This window comes from Leucoraja erinacea, chromosome 5 (genome assembly GCF_028641065.1).
Source record: "Leucoraja erinacea ecotype New England chromosome 5, Leri_hhj_1, whole genome shotgun sequence".
Taxonomy (NCBI): domain Eukaryota; kingdom Metazoa; phylum Chordata; class Chondrichthyes; order Rajiformes; family Rajidae; genus Leucoraja; species Leucoraja erinaceus.
In genome coordinates, this window is record NC_073381.1 from 470,171 (window position 1) to 485,755 (window position 15,585).

At 45.7% G+C, this 15,585-nt stretch overlaps 1 protein-coding gene across 2 annotated transcripts in view; it reads left to right on the forward strand.

The window, feature by feature from the left end:
- The window catches only part of wasf1 (WASP family member 1), a 70,280-nt gene that overhangs the window by 40,417 nt on the left and 14,278 nt on the right, over nt 1–15,585 (forward strand). For both annotated transcript variants that reach the window (XM_055634952.1, XM_055634953.1), the window contains exons 2-4: nt 60–220; nt 3,009–3,143; nt 8,335–8,488. In XM_055634952.1, the coding sequence (XP_055490927.1) occupies nt 88–220; nt 3,009–3,143; nt 8,335–8,488 (422 nt within the window). In that variant the 5' untranslated portion in view covers nt 60–87. The remainder of the gene's footprint in view (nt 1–59; nt 221–3,008; nt 3,144–8,334; nt 8,489–15,585) is intronic.

Genomic DNA, 15,585 nt, shown 5'->3' on the forward strand with positions numbered 1-15,585 from the left:
CGTGCCCTTTCCCGTCACTTGCAGGCATGCTAACGCGTACGTTTCATTCTCTCTTTCAGGTTTGTTGCTCCGTAACTTTAATTCAGAATGCCATTAGTGAAGAGGAACATTGAGCCAAGATATCTGTGCCACACAGTACTGCCAGGGAGTATCCGTAATGAATTGGAATGTGTCACAAACATTTCTCTCGCAAATGTAATCCGACAGTTGAGTAGCCTCAGTAAGTACTTTGCATTTCACCTTGAATGTCTTTTCCCTTCAATGTTTTATATTGTGAGTTGTTGTTGTGAACTATATCGTAATGCGCAACACTGCGTGAAAAGTAATTAAATAATTAAGGGGGCTGCAGGTGCTTGTTTACAAAAAAAATAACACAATGTGGCGGTCCCTGGGGGTTAGGCCACTCCTTGGGTCATCCCCCTCGGCTCTTGAGGGACAGGGGCGTGGATCTGCCACGGGGTTTCCCAGGTCCTGCTCACTGGTGTGTGTGTTCTCACTGCTTAAACATAGAAACATAGAAATTAGGTGCAGGAGTAGGCCATTCGGCCCTTCGAACCTGCACCGCCATTCAACATGATCATGGCTGATCATCCAACTCAGTATCCCGTACCTGCCTTCTCTCCATACCCTCTGATCCCTTTAGCCACAAGGGCCACATCTAACTCCCTCTTAAATATAGCCAATGAGCTGGCCTCAACTACCCTCTGTGGCAGAGAGTTCCAGAGATTCACCACTCTGTGTGAAAAACGTTTTTCTCATCTCGGTTTTAAAGGATTTCCCCCTTATCCTTAAGCTGTGACCCCTTGTCCTGGACTTCCCCAACATCGGGAACAATCTTCCTGCATCTAGCCTGTCCAACCTCTTAAGAATTTTGTACGTTTCTATAAGATCCCCCCTCAATCTTCTAAATTCTAGCGAGTACAAACCGAGTCTATCCAGTCTTTCTTCATATGAAAGTCCTGACATCCCAGGAATCAGTCTGGTGAACCTTCTCTGTACTCCCCCTATGGCAAGAATGTCTTTCCTCAGATTAGGAGACCAAAACTGTACGCAATACTCCAGGTGTGGTCGCACCAAGACCCTGTACAACTGCAGTAGAACCTCCCTGCTCCTATACTCAAATCCTTTTGCTATGAAAGCTAACATACCATTTGCTATCTTCACTGCCTGCTGCACCTGCATGCCTACTTTCAATGACTGGTGTACCATGACACCCAGGTCTCACTGCATCTCCCCTTTTCCTAATTTGCCACCATTTAGATAATAGTCTGCTTTCCTGTTTTTGCCACCAAATTGGATAACCTCACATTTATCCACATTATACTGCATCTGCCATGCATTTGCCCACTCACCCAGCCTATCCAAGTCACCTTGCAGTCTCCTAGCATCTTCCTCACAGCTAACACTGCCCCCAGCTTAGTGTCATCCGCAAACTTGGAGATATTGCCTTCAATTCCCTCTACCAGATCATTAATATATATTGTAAATAGCTGGGGTCCCAGCACTGAGCCTTGTGGTTCCCCACTAGTCATTGCCCGCCATTGTGAAAAGGGCCCGTTTACTCCCACTCTTTGCTTCCTGTTTGCCAGCCAGTTCTCTATCCACATCAATACTGAACCCCCAATGCCATGTGCTTTAGGTTTGTACACTAATCTCTTATGTGGGACCTTGTCGAAAGCCTTCTGGAAGTCCAGATACACCCCATCCACTGGTTCTCCCCTATCCACGCTACTAGTTACATCCTCGAAAAATTCTATAAGATTCGTCAGACATGATTTACTTTTCGTAAATCCATGCTGACTTTGTCCAATGATTTCACCACTTTCCAAATGTGCTGCTATCCCATCTTTAATAACTGACTCTAGCAGTTTCCCCACTACCGATGTTAGACTAACTGGTCTGTAATTCCCTGTTTTCTCTCTCCCTCCCTTCTTAAAAAGTGGGGTTCGGTTTAATAAAACTACTTCTGAACCTGCCTGATGTCTGGCCTTATCCTGACCTCCAACAAAATGCGCAGCACGGTGGCGCAGCAGTAGAGTTCCTGCCTCACAGCGCCAGAGACCCGATCCTGACTATGGGTGCCGTCTGCATATTCTCCCCTGTGTGACACGTGGGTTTTCTCTGGGTGCTCCGGTTGCCTCCCACATTCCAAAGACGTGCATGTTCTTAGGCTAATTGCCTTCTGTAAATTGTTCCTAGACTGAAGGATAGAACTAGGGTACAAGTGATTGCTGGTTGCCGCCGACACAAGGGGCCAAAGGGCATGTTTCCACACTGAATCTCTAAAACGAAACTAAAGGCGCTGGAGTAACTCAGCAGGTCAGGGAACATCTATGGAGAACATGGATGGGTGACGTTTCACAGAGTGCTGGAGTAACTCAGCGGGTCAGGCAGCATCTGTGGAGAACATGGATAGGTGACGTTTCACAGAGTGCTGGAGTAACTCAGCGGGTCAGGCAGCATCTGTGGAGAACATGGATTGGTGACGTTTCACAGAGTGCTGGAGTAACTCAGCGGGTCAGGCAGCATCTGTGGAGAACATGGATTGGTGACGTTTCACAGAGTGCTGGAGTAACTCAGTGGGTCAGGCAGCATCTGTGGAGAACATGGATAGGTGACGTTTTGGGGCAAGACCCTCCTTAAATTTATCAGCGATAGTTTCTGTAAACTTGTAAAAGTAAAGTTGCTCCTAATGATAGTGATTCTTGAAAGATCACCACTAATGCTTCCAGAGGCAGGACAATAGAGTTGAGAGGGAAGTATAGATCAGCCATGATTGAATGGCGGAGTAGACTCCACGGGCCGAATGGTCTAATTCTTCTCCCATAACATAAACATATCCATCAAAACCTTTCCTATCCGTACTTGTCAAATGTCTTTCATTGTTGCTATTGTACCTGCGTCAACTACCTCCTCTAGCAACTCGTTCCATTTACCCACCACCCTCGGAGTGGACAAGTTGCCCCTCGGGTTCCTATTAATCTTTGATGTTTATTTTAAACCTCCAGGTAAATATGCAGAAGATATATTTGGAGAGCTCTTCAATGAGGCTCATAGCTTCTCCTTCAGGGTTAACTCCCTGCAGGAACGTGTGGACCGCCTCTCCGTTAGTGTGACCCAGCTGGATCCTAAAGAGGAAGAATGTAAGTCTATGAATCCAAACTTGTACACAGGGCGAGCAAACTGGGTATGAATGTATTTCGAAGATAGACGCAAAACGCTAGAGCACCTCTGTGGGTCAGACAGCAACTCTGGAGAAAAGGAATAGGTAACCTTTCAGGTTGAGACCCTTCTTCAAGCTCATGTCTCGTCCAGATTCGGCCCATGAAGTCTACATCGCGTGTCATTCAGCACGGTGGCACAAAGGTAGCGTTGCTGCCTTACATCGCCAGAGAACCGGGTTCAATCCTGACCTCCAGTGCTGTATGTGCAGAGTTTGTATCTTCTCCCTATGACCCGGTTCTCTCTGTGCCTTCTCCGGGTGCTTCGGTTTCCTCCCACACTTCAAAGACTTACAGATTTGTGGGTTAATTGGCTTCTGTAAATTGTAAACCCATTACCAGGGTTGGGCGTGGATCAGATACGATAGTGGCAATTAGACAATAGACAATAGGTGCAGGAGTAGGCCATTTGGACTTCGAGCCAGCATCGCCATTCAATGTGATCATGGCTGATCATCCCCAATCAGTACCCCGTTCCTGCCTTCTCCCCATATCCCCTGACTTTGCTATTTTTAAGAGCCCTATCTAGCTCTCTCTTGAAAGCATCCAGAGAACCGGCCTCCACCGGTTCTGAGGCAGAGAATTCCACAGATTGTGAGAAAAAGTGTTTCCTCATCTCTGTTCTAAATGGCTTACTCCTTATTCTTAACAGTCTTTTAGAGGCTTTGAGATAGGCACATGGATATGCAGGAAATGGAGGTCAATTTATCTTGGCCTCATGTTTGGCATGGATATTGTTTAGTTTTGGTTTAGTTTATTCTCGCGTGTAGCGAGGTACGGTGAAAAGCTTTTTCGTTGGGTGCTATCCTATCAGACTACATGATTACAATCAAGCCGTCCACAGTATACAGATACAAGTCAGCATGGATTTACGAAAGGTAAATCATGTCTGACGAATCTTATAGAATTTTTCGAGGATGTAACTAGTAGCGTGGATAGGGGAGAACCAGTGGATGTGGTGTATCTGGACTTCCAGAAGGCTTTCGACAAGGTCCCACATAAGAGATTAGTATACAAACTTAAAGCACATGGCATTGGGGGTTCAGTATTGATGTGGATAGAGAACTGGCTGGCAAACAGGAAGCAAAGAGTAGGAGTAAACGGGTCCTTTTCACAATGGCAGGCAGTGACTAGTGGGGTACCGCAAGGCTCAGTACTGGGACCCCAGCTATTTACAATATATATTAATGATCTGGATGAGGGAATTGAAGGCAATATCTCCAAGTTTGCGGATGACACTAAGCTGGGGGGCAGTGTTAGGTGTGAGGAGGCTGCTAGGAGACTGCAAGGTGACTTGGATAGGCTGGGTGAGTGGGCAAATGTTTGGCAGATGCAGTTTAATGTGGATAAATGTGAGGTTATCCATTTTGGTGGCAAAAACGGGAAAGCAGATTATTATCTAAACGGTGGCCGAATGGGAAAGGGGGAGATGCAGCGAGACCTGGGTGTCATGGTACACCAGTCATTGAAGGTAGGCATGCAGGTACAGCAGGCAGTAAAGAAAGTGAATGGTATGTTGGCTTTCATAGCAAGAGGATTTGAGTATAGGAGCAGGGAGGTTCTACTGCAGTTGTACAGGGTCTTGGTGAGACCACACCTGGAGGATTGCGTGCAGTTTTGGTCTCCAAATCTGAGGAAGGACATTATTGCCATAGAGGGAGTGCAGAGAAGGTTCACCAGACTGATTCCTGGGATGTCAGGACTGTCTTATGAAGAAAGACTGGATAGACTTGGTTTATACTCTCTAGAATTTAGGAGATTGAGAGGGGATCTTATAGTAACTTACAAAATTCTTAAGGGGTTGGACAGGCTAGATGCAGGAAGATTGTTCCCGATGTTGGGGAAGTCCAGGACAAGGGGTCACAGCTTAAGGATAAGGGGGAAATCCTTTAAAACCGAGATGAGGAGAACTTTTTTCACACAGAGAGTGGTGAATCTCTGGAACTCTCTGCCACAGAGGGTAGTTGAGGCCAGTTCATTGGCTATATTTAAGAGGGAGTTAGATGTGGCCCTTGTGGCCAAGGGGATCAGAGGGTATGGAGAGAAGGCAGGTACGGGATACTGAGTTGGATGATCAGCCATGATCATATTAAATGGCGGTGCAGGCTCGAAGGGCCGAATGGCCTACTCCTGCACCTAATTTCTATGTTTCTATGTTTCTAAGACAAAGGGAATAACGTTTAGTGCAAGATAAAGTAAAGTTAAAGCTAGTCCAAAGGTTTTTTACAAAATATATGGGAGGCCTGGACCATTCTCTGGCTGCTGAGAGGACGGTTCGGTTACCTGATCACAGCTGGGAAGAAACTGTCCCTGAATCTGGAGGTGTGCGTTTTCACACTTCTGTACCTATTGCCTGATGGGAGAGGGGAGAAGAGGGAGTGGCCGGGGTGTGACTGCTCCTTGGTGATGCTGCTGGTCTTGCCGAGTCTTAACCCATCTTTGGCGGCCTTGTAGAGTGTGGGTTGATTATGGTCACATGTACGGAGGTATAGGGAAAGGATTTGCCACTCCTCAGCCTGAAGATTTCTCCAAGATGATAAACGGAGGCATAATTAATTGTAGTAGAGGGGGGCCAACCATGGGCAAAATATCAGACCAGGTTCCCACTCAGTACTGCCCCGCCCACGTGGATGTATTATTTTCAGGCTGCTTTGACTGAAGGACCAAGGGTCCCACAATAAATGGGCGGCAAAGTGGCACAGGGATAGTGTTGCTGCCTCACAGCGCCAGAGACCCAAATTCGATCCTATCTATGGGTGCTGTCTGTACAGAGTTTGTACGTTCTCCCTGTGACCACGTGGGTTTTCTCCAGGTGCTTCAGTTTTCTCCCACATGCCAAAGACATACAGGTTTGTAGGTTAATTGGCTTTGGGTTTCGGGGGTTATAGGGAGAAGGCAAAATAATAGGGTTGAGAGGGAAAGATAGATCAACCATGATTGAATGGCGGAGTAGACTCGATGGGCTGAATGGCCTAATTCTTCTGCTAGAACATGAACAATTAAAATAATAAATTGTCCCAGTGTGTAGGATAGTGTTATTGTATGGGGATCACTGATCGACACAGACTCGGTTTCAAGATGGTGGCGCTGGCTTAACTGCTGCGGCCGCCTGCAGTCCGTCTGTTATTTTTCTTTCTTTTTGTTCCTTGTCATGTTTTAATTAATTTTGTTTTATTAAGTTGTGTATGTGTGTGGGTGGGGTGGGAAAAACATGTTTTGGTCTCTTCCTTCGGGGGATGCGACTTTTTTTCTGTCGTATTCCCTGTCCCCGTCTCCGTCTGCGCCGAGGCCTAATGGCGGAGCTGGCGGCCTCGGAGCTGTGGCGGCGGCAGCAGCAGTAGCGGAGACACGACTCAGCCCGGAAGCTGCAGCGGTAGCGGAGACCCGACTCGGCCCGGTAGCTGCAGCGGCAGCGGAGACCCGACTCGACTACGGAGCTGTGGCGGCGGCAGCAGCGGCTAGCGGAGACCCGACTCGGCCCCGAAGCTGCAGCGGCAGCGGAGACCCGACTCGACTACGGAGCTGTGGCGGAGGCAGCAGCAGCGGAGACCCGACTCGGCCCCGGAACCGTGGCGGCGGCAGCGGCAGCGGAGACCCGAATCGGCCTCGGAGATGTGGCGGCGGCAGCGACCACTCGCGGAGTTTGAACCGTTGCCTTGGCGCAGAGGGAGAACAAAGAGGGAAGAGACAGAGACTTTAAGATTTTGCCTTCCACCACAGTGAGGAGGTGTTTGGTGAACTCACTGTGGTGGATGTTAAATTTGTGTTGATTGTGTGTTTTTGTCATTTTTTAATTATGTGTATGACTGCAGGGAAATGAAATTTCGTTCAGACCGAAAGGTCTGAATGACAATAAACGAATCTAATCTAAACGAATCTAATCTAATCTAATCGGTAGGACGAAGGTCCAGTTTCCGTGCTGTATTTCTCAAGTCTAAATGTACAAACAAGGAACCGCATATGCTGGTTTACACAAAAGGGCACAGAGTGCTGGAGTAACTCAGTGGGTCAGGCAGCATCTCTAGAGAACATGGATAGGTGACGTTTCACAGAGTGCTGGAGTAACTCAGCGGGTCAGGCAGCATCTGTGGAGAACATGGATAGGTGACGTTTCACAGAGTGCTGGAGTAACTCAGCGGGTCAGGCAGCATCTGTGAAGAACATGGATAGGTGACGTTTCACAGAGTGCTGGAGTAACTCAGTGGGTCAGGCAGCATCTCTAGAGAACATGGTGAGGTGACATTTTGGGTTGGGACCGTTCTTCGGTCTTTGGACAGTCTTCCGAAGAAGGGTCCCGACCCGAAACATCACCTATCCATGTTGTCCAGAGATGCAGCCTGACCCGCTGAGTTACACCAGCAGTTTCAGCTCCACAATAAATCAGTATTCTGCAGGGTAGCAGTGTTGACAATCAGTGTAAAGTTGTTCTGCGGTACTCTTAACTCTAGTAGATACTTTTTGCTTAAACCAGTATTGTTTATACCATTATATATATATATATAAAATCATGAGGGAACTAGATAGTGAAAACATTGTTGCCTTTTACCCAGGGTAGGGGAATCAATAACTAGAGGGTATAGGTTTAAGGTGATAGGGTAAAGATTTAATAGGAATCCGAGCAGCAACATTTTGCACATGGAAGGTGATGAAACGAGATGCCAGAGGAGGTAGTTGAGGCAGGTACTATAACAGCATTGACCTACTCAATAACCAAAAGTCTGTAGCCTCATTTTATTTCATTCACATGTTTAAACTAATGTTTTATTATTCATGTTTAATGTTTTATGTATCATTCTTAATTGTTGCTGTATGTCGGGTTGTTACTTGTGAGCGGAGGACCAAGGCAAATTGCTTGTATGTGTACATACTTGGCCAATAAATGTATTAATTAATTAATTAATTAATTAATTTCTTCATTCAAAGGCCATTTAGACAGGTACCAGGATAGGAAGGGCCAAATGCGGGCAGCGGGGGCTAGTGTAGATGGGGCATCTTGGTTGGCATGCGCAATTTGGGCCAAAGGGCCTGTTTCGGTGCTGTCTGACTCTGTAATGTCTGAAAATGACATGGTGATGGTTTGCACAGAATAACTTCAGTTCCTTTCCATTTCCAGTGTCACTACAAGATATCACGATGCGGAAAGCCTTTCGAAGCTCCACCATTCAAGACCAGCAACTCTTTGACCGCAAATCGCTACCCATTCCACTGCTGGAAACGTACAGCACCTGTGAGAAACCTCCACCTCTCAACATCCTTTCTGCGTACAGGTCAGTAAAACCCGAATCCACAAAAAATCTGATTTGTTTGTATTAAAATTGGATTTTGGGATGAACCTCGTCATTAAGTGAATTGGAGCAAAGCCTAATTTTAAGATCAAATGATAAATGGCACATAAAAAACAAGGGGACATGGGACAAGATGTTGTCAAGCTGGAAAAGGGTACAGAGATGATTTACGAGGGTGTTCTAGGACTAGCGGGTCTGAGATATAGGGAGAGGTTGAGTAGGCTGGGTCTCTATTCCATGGGGCCCAGGAGGATGAGCGGTGATCTTATAGAGGTGTATAAAATGATGAGAGGAATAGATTGGGTAGATGCACAGAGTAGGGGAATCGAGGACCAGAGGACATAAGTTTAAAGTGAATGGGAAAATATATAATTGGGATCTGAGAGGTGACGTTTTCACAAAAATTGGTGGTGGATGTATGAAACAAGCTGCCAGAGGAGGTATTTGAGGCAGGGACTATCCTAACATTTAAGAGACAGTTGGACAGGTACATGGATAAGACAGATTTAGAGGGATATGGTCCAAATGCAGGCAGGTGGGACTAGTGTAGATGGGACATGTTGGTCGGTGTGGGCAAGTCGTACCGAAGGGCCTATTTCCACAATGTCCTACCACTCGAAGACTCTATAGCTATGCCTTTAATAATCTTATATACCTTTCCGTGGGCAATTTGTTAATTCTTGAATTTAGAGCAGGAGCGTAGCTAAGAAATCTGTGGAGCACCCATCATGATTCTCTGTAACTGTAAGGGCGGCACGGTGGCGCAGCAGTAGAGTTACTGCCTTACAGCGCCAGAGACCCAGGTTCGATCCTGGCTACAGATGTTGTCTGTACGGAGGTGTCTGTATGTAGGTTCTCCCCGTGACCTGCGTGGGTTTTCTCCAGGAGCTCCAGTTTCCTCCCACACTCCAAAGACTTTGAGGTTTGTAGATTAATTGGCTTGGTATCATTGTAAATTGTCCCTAGTGTGTGTAGGATTGTGTTAGTGTACGGGGTATCGCTGGTCAGCGTGAACCCTATGGGCCAAAGGGCCCGTGTCCACGCTCTATCTATAAACTAAACTAAACTGAAAGCAACCTGAAAGTTTGGTAAAGTCTTGCCCGGAGTTCAAAACTTTGAATCTCCGTTGAGTTATTGCATTGTCCTTGCAATTCCCTATTCTGAGTTTTTTTTTAATTTTGCTAAAAGTTGTGTTTGAATCATTTCAAATAGATGTGCATCAAAGCAGTTCCCATGAATTACTGCAAAAATTGATAAAATAGAGAAATTTGTCTCTCATTCTCTCAGCTTGTTTGGAGCAATAGGACAGACCTCTCTGGATTTTATAATGGAGGCTTTAGTTTGTGTAATTTTTAGTTTTAGAGATACAGTGTGGAAACAGGCCCTTCGGCCCACCGAGTCCACATTGACCAGCGATCCCCGCACATTAACATTACCCTACACACAGTAGGGACAATTTACAATTATACCAAGCCTTGTATGAATGAATGAATAAGTTTATTGACCAAGTATGTAGACATACAAGGAATTTGCCTTGGTGCTCCGCTCGCAAGTAATAACACAACATACAGTAACAATTAAGAATGACATATAAAACATTACACATTAATAATAAAACATTATAGTTTAAACATGTGAATGAAAAAAAATACCAGAGCAAAAGGAGGCTACAGATGTTTGGTTATTGAGTAATTAGCCTCCAAACTTGCAGGCCGTTGAAGTGTGGTAGGAAACCGAAGATCTCGGAGAAAACCCATGTGATCACGGGGAGAACGTACGAACTCCGTACAGACAGCACCCGTAGCCGGGATCGAACCTGCAAGCATTGTAAGGCAGCAAATCTACCGCTGTGCCACCGTGCCACCTTAGTTAATAGGACTGCTAGTTGATGGAATTTATTACACTGTATGCATGTTCCAACTGTGCATTAATTCAACGATGGGAAAAAGAGGATTATATACAGGGAACTGATCTGTCCTCTCACCAACTAAAGAGTGGTCCTGACCTTCCATCATTGGAGACCTTTGCACTTTACTGGACTTTATCTTGCACTAAAAGTTATACCCTTTATCCTGTATCTGTAAACTGCGGACAACTTGCTTGTGGTTATGTATAATCATTCCGCTAACTGAATAGCACACACAACAAAAATGCTTTACACTGTACCTTGGTACAAGTGACAATCGTTAGTTTAATTTATTATCACGTATACCAAGGTATAGTGAAAAGCTTTTGTTGCGTCCTAACCAGTCAGTGGAAAGCCAATACACAGTTACAATCGAGCCGTCCACAGTGTACAGATACACGATAAAGGAAGTAATGTTTAGTGCAAGATAAACTCCAGTAACGTATAATTAAAGATAATCCTAGGGTCTCCATTGAGGCAGATAGTAGCTCGGGACCACTCTCTCGTTGTGGTTGGATAGTTCAGTTGCCTGGTCGCAGCTGGAAAAAACAGTCCATGAATCTGGAGGTGTGTGTTAATAAACTAAGCTTAACACTAAACTATTTGGAAGTAGTAGGTAAAGTTTAGGCGGAGTATAAAATTAAAATTCTGCTGTGAATCAAAGTCAAAGTAAACTTTATTGTCAATTCAATTATGCAACAGTAGTTACACAGAGGATCGAAATTACGTTTCCCCATACTCCAAATGTGCAAGTAATATTAAAAACACAGACAGACAACATACCAATAAAAATAGACAATAGACATACATTATTTAAAATATTAAAATATTCACAGTATGCCAAAATGTAGCAAAAACGTTGAGGTATTTTAAAAAGGGTGCAACAATGAAAGGTGCAATATAGAAAAAGTGCAAATTTCGTACTGGAGACATTGAGCCAAAGTAAGTGATTGTTAACTACCAGTGTATTAGAATAGTTCAGTTTAGAGATACAGCGCAGAAACAGGCCCTTCGGCCCACCGAGTCAGCACCGACCAGCGATCCCTACACATTTAACACTATCCTACACACACGAGGGACAATTTACCTTTATACCAAGCCAATTAACCTGCAAACCTGTTTGGAATGTGGGAGGAAACTAAAGATCTCGGAGAAAACTCACGAGATCATGGGTAGAACATTCAAGCTCCATACAGACAGCACCCGTAGGATCATAGAAACATAGAAAATAGGTGCAGGGGTAGGTCGTTCGGCCATTCAAGCCAGCACAGCAATTCAACCTTTATCCTCATTCCCCATATCCCTTGATTCCTTTTTCCTCATCTCAATCCTAAATTCTTATTCTTAACCCTTATTAAGAACCCCTTATTCTTAAACTGTGACCCCTGGTTCTCGACTCCCCCAATATCGGGAACATTTTTCCTGCAAAATATAAAGATCGAACCAGGGTCTCTGGCACTGTAAGTGCTGTAAGGCAGAACTCTGCCGCTGTGCGACCGTGCCTCCCTTATTGAATACTTGTCGATTATAATTAGGTGAAATAGGTTTTAAATACGTATTGTAATACTTGTGTATTACAAATCTTTAATTTCAGTTCAGTTTATTGTCACGTGTATGTGTTAACCAGCCAGCGGAAAGACAATACATGATTACAATTGATCCATTTACAGTGTACAGATACATGACAAGGGAATAACGCTTAGTGCAAGGCAAAGCCAGTGCAGCCCAAACAAAGATGGTTCAAAGGTCTCCAGGATCTTCTGCCAAAGTTCAGACTGATCCATGGGAAATTTAAATATATGGGGATACCTATGTTTCATTCAGTCCAACACTCTGAGTGTGTAAGAAGGAACTGCAGATGCTGGTTTAAACCGAAGGTAGACACAAAATGCTGGAGTAACTCAGTGGGATAGGCAGCATCTTCGGGGAGAAAGAATGTGACATTTCGGGTCGAGGGCCTTTATCAGTCTGAAGAAGGGTCTCGACCTGAAACATCACCCATTCCTTCTCTCCAGAGATGCTGCCTGTCCCGCTGAGTTACTCCAGCATTTTATGTCTTGCTCAAGATTCCAGCATCTGTTCTTCCTTGTGTCTGTTTTTTATTTCTCCAGCATTTTGTGTCTGTCTCCAACTCTCTGAGTGTGCAGATATCTGATTTTATACTTTCTGATCATGAATCACTGATCCCCCTTTTCCTTTGTCCATGTAATTTTGAACTTCGGCATAGTTTCTGCTTTGAATACTAACGCTGGAAGCCGGTTAAAATTGTAATGAGCCTCCATTGTCCATTCTGAGGCGTCAGTCCAGCAGTTCTATCAGTGTGAATAGCTGAATGCTGGCAGCCGCACACACAGGACAATGCAACTTCCTCACGCAGTTGATTTAGACTTTAGATATGCAGCGTGGAAACAGACCCTTGGCCCACCGAGTCCGCGCCGACCAGCGATCCCAGCACATTAACACTATCCTATACCTGCTAGGGACAATTTTTACATTTACCAAGCCAATTTACCTACGTACAAAACTGCACATCTTTGGAGTGTGGGAGGAAACTGAAGATCTCTGAGACAACCCACGCAGGTCACGAGGAGAAAGTGCAAACTCCATACAGACAGCACCCGCAGTCGGGATCGAACCTGGGTCTCCGGCGTTGCATTCGCTGTAAGGCAGCAACTCCACCGCTGAGTCACTGTGCCATTCATCTCTACTGCTGCGCTACCAGGTCCGTCAGCATTTCTTGAAAAAAGGAGTAGATGACTTTTGGGTCAGACCCTTCTGAAGGAGGTCTTCAACTCGAAACGTCACCTATTCTTTTTCTCCAGAGATGTTGCCTGACCCGCTGAGTTAAGGGCCTGTCCCAATTACGTGTCCTTGGCACGCAAATTACGCGACCTCGTGGTGGCGTTGAGGCGCACGGGCATCGTGTGGCCGCGCGGGACCAGTCCCACTTAGAAGCGTGGAGGGGTAAGTAGTTGTGCGCGACATCGCGCGGGGCTCCAAAAAGTTTGTAGTTAATGAAATCTTCGCGCGCCAAAGGCCTGTCGCGGAACTGACGGCCAAAGTGGGACAGGCTCAAGACCCTGGCGCGACGCAACATCTCACCTCCAACAGCAGCAGAAGCAGGAAAACCATCGCCGAGCTCGGCCTGGGGCTCACGGCCACTGTGGTCTGGATCCGCCCCCACTTCTACTCCCAGAGCGGGGCCAAGAAAATTGAAGATAGACACAAAATGCAGGAGTAACTCAGCGGGACCGGCAACACATCTGGAGAGAAGCAATGGGTGACGTTTCGGGTCAAGACGCTTCTTTTCAGACTGAAGAAGAGTCTCGACACGAAACGTCACCCATTGCTTCTCTCCAGAGATGTTGCTGGTCCCGCTGAGTTACTCCAGCATTGTGTCCATCATCAAATGACGTCACGCGCTCCAGACGGCTGTGCGTACGCATGGAATCGCGCCCGACCTTCGCGGGACCGTCGCGGTTCAACGCGACCACGAGGTCGCGTAATTTGCGTGCCTAGGACACGTAAGTGGGACAAGCCCTTTACTCCAGCATTTTGTGTCCATCTTCGGTATAAGCAACATCTACAGGTCCTTCCTACACACTATCCTACACACTATCCTACACACTATCCTATCCTAAACACTATCCTACACACTAGGGACAGTGTCCAATTTTTACGGAAGTAAATTAACCTACAAACCTGCACGTCTTTAGAGTGTTTGGAGGAAACCGGTGAAAAACCATACGGTCACACGGAGAAAGTCAAAACTCAGACAAACCCGTACAGACAGCACCCGTAGAGACAGCACCCGTACAGCTCCGTACAGACAGCTGTACAGACAGCATCAGGTTCAAACACTGTTCTCTGGTGCTGTAAGGAGCAACTCTACTACCCTGCTGTGCCACCATACCTCCTATTGTAAGACATGAGATCAGGAGGAAGCAGCTAAATTATTCCATATGTACCCTAATTATTGATTTTAATGATTCTTATTTAATTGTCTTGTAAGGTTGCAGCCATGAGATTGAATTAAAATTGTATTAAATTTGCCTTTAAATCAAATTGCATAGAGCATAAAACTGGGAGAAGGGTATTGGGTCCAGAAGTTAATACAGCATGATGCAGCTGTATGCCATTGCTGAGACACTACACACTTGGAGCCTGTGCTGTTTTGGTCGCCCGGCTATAGGAAGGATGCCAGCCAGTAAGTTGGAAAGGGTTCAGAAGAGATTCAGCAGCATGTTACCTGGGCGAGCAGACTTGAGCTGTAGGGAGAGGCTGCATAGGCTGGGTTTTTCTTCTTTGGAGCTTCAGGGGCAAGCCTAATGAGGTGGACAAGATCATGAGACCCATGGCTAAAGTGAACACTCACAGTCCTTTTCCCAAGGTAGAGGATGTTATAACTAGAGGGCAGAGGCTTAAGGTAAGAGAAGAATGATTTAAGAGGGAGCTCGGGGCAATTTTTTCACTTGGAGGATAGTCTATACTAGGAATGAGCGGCCAGAGGAAGCTATAGAAACAGATACAATTCTAACTGTGTCAGAATCTTTATCCCTGGATTTTTTGAAGATGGAAATAGGAAAATGGACAAGGGAGAGCCAGTGGATGTTGTGTACCTAGACTTTCAGGAAGCATTTGATAAGGTCCCACATGGGAGATTAGTGGGCAAAATTAGAGCACATGGTATTGGGGATAGAGTGCTGACATAGATAGAAAATTGGTTGGCAGACAGGAAACAAAGAGTCGGGATTAATGGGTTCCTTTCAGAATGGCAGGCAGTGACTAGTGGGGTACCGCAAGGCTGGGTGCTGGGACCGCAGCTATTTACAATATATATCAATGATTTAGATGAAGGGATTCAAAGTAACATTAGCAAATTTGCAGATGACACAAAGCTGGGTGGCAGTGTAACTGTGAGGAGGATGCTATGAGAATGCAGGGTGACTTGGACAGGTTGGGTGAGTGGGCAGATGCATGGCAGATGCAGTTTAATGTGGATATATGTGAGGTTATCCCCTTTGGTAGCAAAAACAGGAAGGCAGATTACTATCTAAATGGCGTCAAGTTGGGGAAAGGGGAAGTACAACAGGATCTGGGGGTCCTTGTTCATCAAACAATGAAAGTAAGCATGCAAGTACAACAGGCAGTGAAGAAAGCGAATGGCATGTTG